Source organism: Suricata suricatta, chromosome X (assembly GCF_006229205.1).
Source record: "Suricata suricatta isolate VVHF042 chromosome X, meerkat_22Aug2017_6uvM2_HiC, whole genome shotgun sequence".
Taxonomy (NCBI): Eukaryota; Metazoa; Chordata; class Mammalia; order Carnivora; family Herpestidae; genus Suricata; species Suricata suricatta.
This window is the reverse complement of record NC_043717.1, coordinates 69,272,463-69,275,798: the sequence shown is the minus strand read 5'-3', so window position 1 is coordinate 69,275,798 and position 3,336 is coordinate 69,272,463. Positions and strand designations below refer to the sequence as shown.

At 48.2% G+C, this 3,336-nt stretch overlaps 1 protein-coding gene across 4 annotated transcripts; it reads right to left on the bottom strand.

Annotated features, from left to right (window-relative positions):
* Window positions 1-451: 451 nt before the first annotated feature.
* On the bottom strand, window positions 452-2,124 carry BEX3 (brain expressed X-linked 3). 4 transcript variants are annotated; one of them, XM_029930178.1, is made up of 3 exons: window positions 1,882-2,124; window positions 1,419-1,505; window positions 452-1,057 (listed from the first exon to the last, which is right to left on the bottom strand). In XM_029930178.1, the coding sequence occupies exons 1-3, from the start codon at window positions 2,107-2,109 to the stop codon at window positions 695-697; spliced, it is 678 nt and encodes a 225-aa protein (XP_029786038.1). In that variant the 5' UTR covers window positions 2,110-2,124; the 3' UTR covers window positions 452-694. The 4 variants fall into 4 exon arrangements, with proteins under 4 accessions (XP_029786038.1, XP_029786035.1, XP_029786037.1 ...); XM_029930175.1 differs by having other exon boundaries at window positions 452-1,015; window positions 1,882-2,002; XM_029930177.1 differs by having other exon boundaries at window positions 1,796-1,888.
* Between the last annotated feature and the right edge of the window lie 1,212 nt (window positions 2,125-3,336).

The following is a 3,336-nucleotide window of genomic DNA, read 5'->3' as shown; positions in this document are numbered from 1 at the left end:
CACCTACTTTTGCCCTCTGGACTTGTGAGCATAGGTGAAAACTCCCTTTAGTCCTTCCCAAGTACCTGATGCAGTTGCATAGGAGCAGCCCAAGAGTTTCACACCTCATATATTCCACTCAGCACCCCTGTAAAGCTAGCACTATTCCCCATTTCACAGAAAACTGACTCTTTAAAGGAATACATCTGTAATAAAGAGAGGGTTTATTCTTCCAGGTAAAACTGGAAAATACTTAAAGTTTACTTTTAAGGTTTGTTGAACCAGCAGAATCACTGAAAAATTGTTTTTGCTTCTAAAACAAGGTAATAAAAGGAAAAACGTCACATATTACCCAACTACAGAGAAACGTGACCTAATTAACACCATGGGGCATCTGGTTTCTGATTTTTTGTAGGGGGGGTCATATAATATATCCATATGCTTTTAAATGAGACAATAATGAATGTATAGATTACTTTTTAATTGCTTTATTAACTTTACACTTTTCCATGCAAATGGGTGACTCTACTGTTGACAAACTTAGACTGGGTGCCAAGGCAACCTCCAATTGGATCTGATCACACAGAACCCACTTGACACATGGAAATTACATAAAGTTCACAGCAAACGAATTGGTAAAGGTGTTATCAGGAAAATGCAAGGAGAAAGAAAACAGTGTGAATCACAGTATTAATCTCATGGAAAATGGCAGGAGTCAAGGCATAAGGCAAAATTCATCATGATGGTCATGGTGATTAGAGAGTTCCCCCATCAGGATTCGCAGACAATTCCTCAACTGCAGCTCCCTAAGTTTTCTCCTGATTTCTCTCATCTCCTCCATGAACATTTCCATATCATCTCCATCTCCACCCATCCCATCATTAACCTGCCTATTGGGTATGGCCCATCGAAAATTAGGAGCAAGTCGGCGAGCCTGTCCCCGTCTATTATTTCCTGCAGGTTGGTGGCCTTCGCCCCCTCTCAAAGGGCGGTCTTCCTCTCCATTCTGCATGGGCTGCTCCATTTCTTGGTTTTCCTGGTGGATATTTGCCATGAGATTTTTTTCCTGGTTGTTTTTCTTTGAACACAAGTAAAACAAAGGCAAGGAGAGAGTCTGAATGCTTGGTGCACTGACCAGCAGGATTCAGAGCTCCGATAGCAAAGGTGGTTTTTTTTTTGTTGTTGTTGTTTGTTAATTTTCCCCCACTTTAGGAGCTTCAGGCGTCCTCTAGGGGGCCTCCAATTCGATCCCCTCTCTCCAGCTCTCTGCTTTTCCCTCCCTCCCCTAAAGCCCACCATTTTTCCTTTCCCAGGATTCTTTCCCCGAGCTCCGCAGGCACCAAAATGGAGGACAGGGGACGGAACGGGGGATTTGGTGGGGGGGGGGGTGTCTTAAACTGGGCTCTGCACCCGCCCCCCACGCTGTTCCCCGCACCGACCTGGGCCAGTCTCCTTGCAGTCTCCTCCTTCTCCCGATTCTCGTCGTGCGTGGGCCGCCGCGACACTAGACACCTAGACCCGCAGACCTGCAGAGGGCCGGGATGGAAGGAGCCGGGACTGTGGCGAAGCGTTTAGCGCCGACCCACCACAACCTGGCCCCTTCAGAGTCCCGGACCCCCTGGCCACCTCTCATCCGCGTCTCCCGCCCCAACCCCTAGCGTCCCCCACCCCACCTTTTTCCTGTAGGAACTCAGAGGTGATTTCCCATCGCTGTTAGTGGCTCTGCTGCCCTCACGGCCATTCCAGCACCCCTACCCCATGGGGCCACTACTGATGTTCCCAAAAAATGCCGGGTGTGGAGAAACCTGGCTGGTACCCGCTGCGCTGATCCTTTACACCGCCCTCAGGGATAGGCCTGCTGCTGTCGCCCTGGCGTTGGCGCGTGGGCCCTGGAGCCCTCACCTGCTCCGCTTTCCTTGGGCCCAGTGCCAGCCCGCGGGGCGCAGGGGAGCGGGGAGCTGGTACCCAGACGGGAGTGACGACTGCACCCAAGGCTGCGTCTCTCTGCAGCTCCAAGTCACGTGAGAGCCCCGCGTCACCTACGAGCTGACACCCCCAACTCCAGCGGCTTGGCGGGAGTGCCCGCCCCCATTCCTCGCCTCCTGCACACGCACAGGCAACCCCCTCCATCTGCTTCGGCGCAGAGCCCCAGCGCGCACCTTACTTTCACTCAGCTTGGTTCTCTCCAATCTGAGGGCCTACTAGTGCCTCACCACCCTGCGGTTGGAGTTAACCCTTCTCAGGTTACCATGGAGGGTCTGCAACACCCTCCGCCCCTCACACTCTCGACCCAGGTAGTGATTCAAGCCCGAAGGCCTGCTTCCTTCTTCTCGCTGACTACGCCCCCACTTCCCCCACCTCCAACCTCGCTAGTGCACTTCTACCTGGGGCCGCCGCGTCCCGGGAATTCAAACCCATCCTGGAAATTTAAAATGTGGGCTGGTGTGGGGAGGGAGCACAGGGCTTGTCAGAGAGGCAAGGAGACAGAGTGAATTCTTCAGAATTTCTCTTTATTACCACTTGTAAAAAATCAGAATATCTCAAAAAAATTAAAATTGTGAGATTTCATTTTTGAAAGAAATGCTTCCTTTTGCAAAATGAAAAAGCTTCATCGATTATATTCACCTGCACCACACAAAATATTTTATCTGCGTTTAACACAACATTAACATCCGTTTTGAAACACACTATCTTGTTCCAAATTTTGAAATATTTTGCAAAAAAGAGGCATCAGTTGATATTTTCAAAAATGATTTGTAAATATATAAGGAGAAGTCCAGTTGTCAGATATTGGTCATTTAATATAAATTTGTGACATTTTTGATACCATAGTCTTTGGAAAAAAGAAAGAAGCCTTTTTATTCCCTGATTTTCTTTGCAAAATCTCCTAACTATCCCTACAGATATCTCCTTAAATTAATCAGTAGTATACAATTGTATGCAGAAGCTACTTACAAAGCCTTTTGATTAAATGTTTCAAAAAATATTAGAAATAAACAGGGGGTTTGTGCCTGCAACTAAACGTTAGACTAAAACTCACCTTGAATTTATTTTTTTTATAATAGTTTATTGTCAAATTAGTTTCCATATAACACGCAGTGCTTCTCCCCACAAGTGCCCCCCACCATGACCATACCCCTCCCCCCTCCCCCTCCCACTTCAGTCCATGGTTCATCTCCAGTATTCAGTAGTCTCCCTTGATCTGTGTCCCTCACTCTTCCCCGCTCTCTTTCCCCCTTCCTCTCCCCATGGTCCCCTGCCAGGTCTCTCCTGTTAGACCTATGAATGCAAACATATGGTATCTATCCTTCTCTGCCTGACTTATTTCGCTTAGCATGACACCCTCAAGGTCCATCC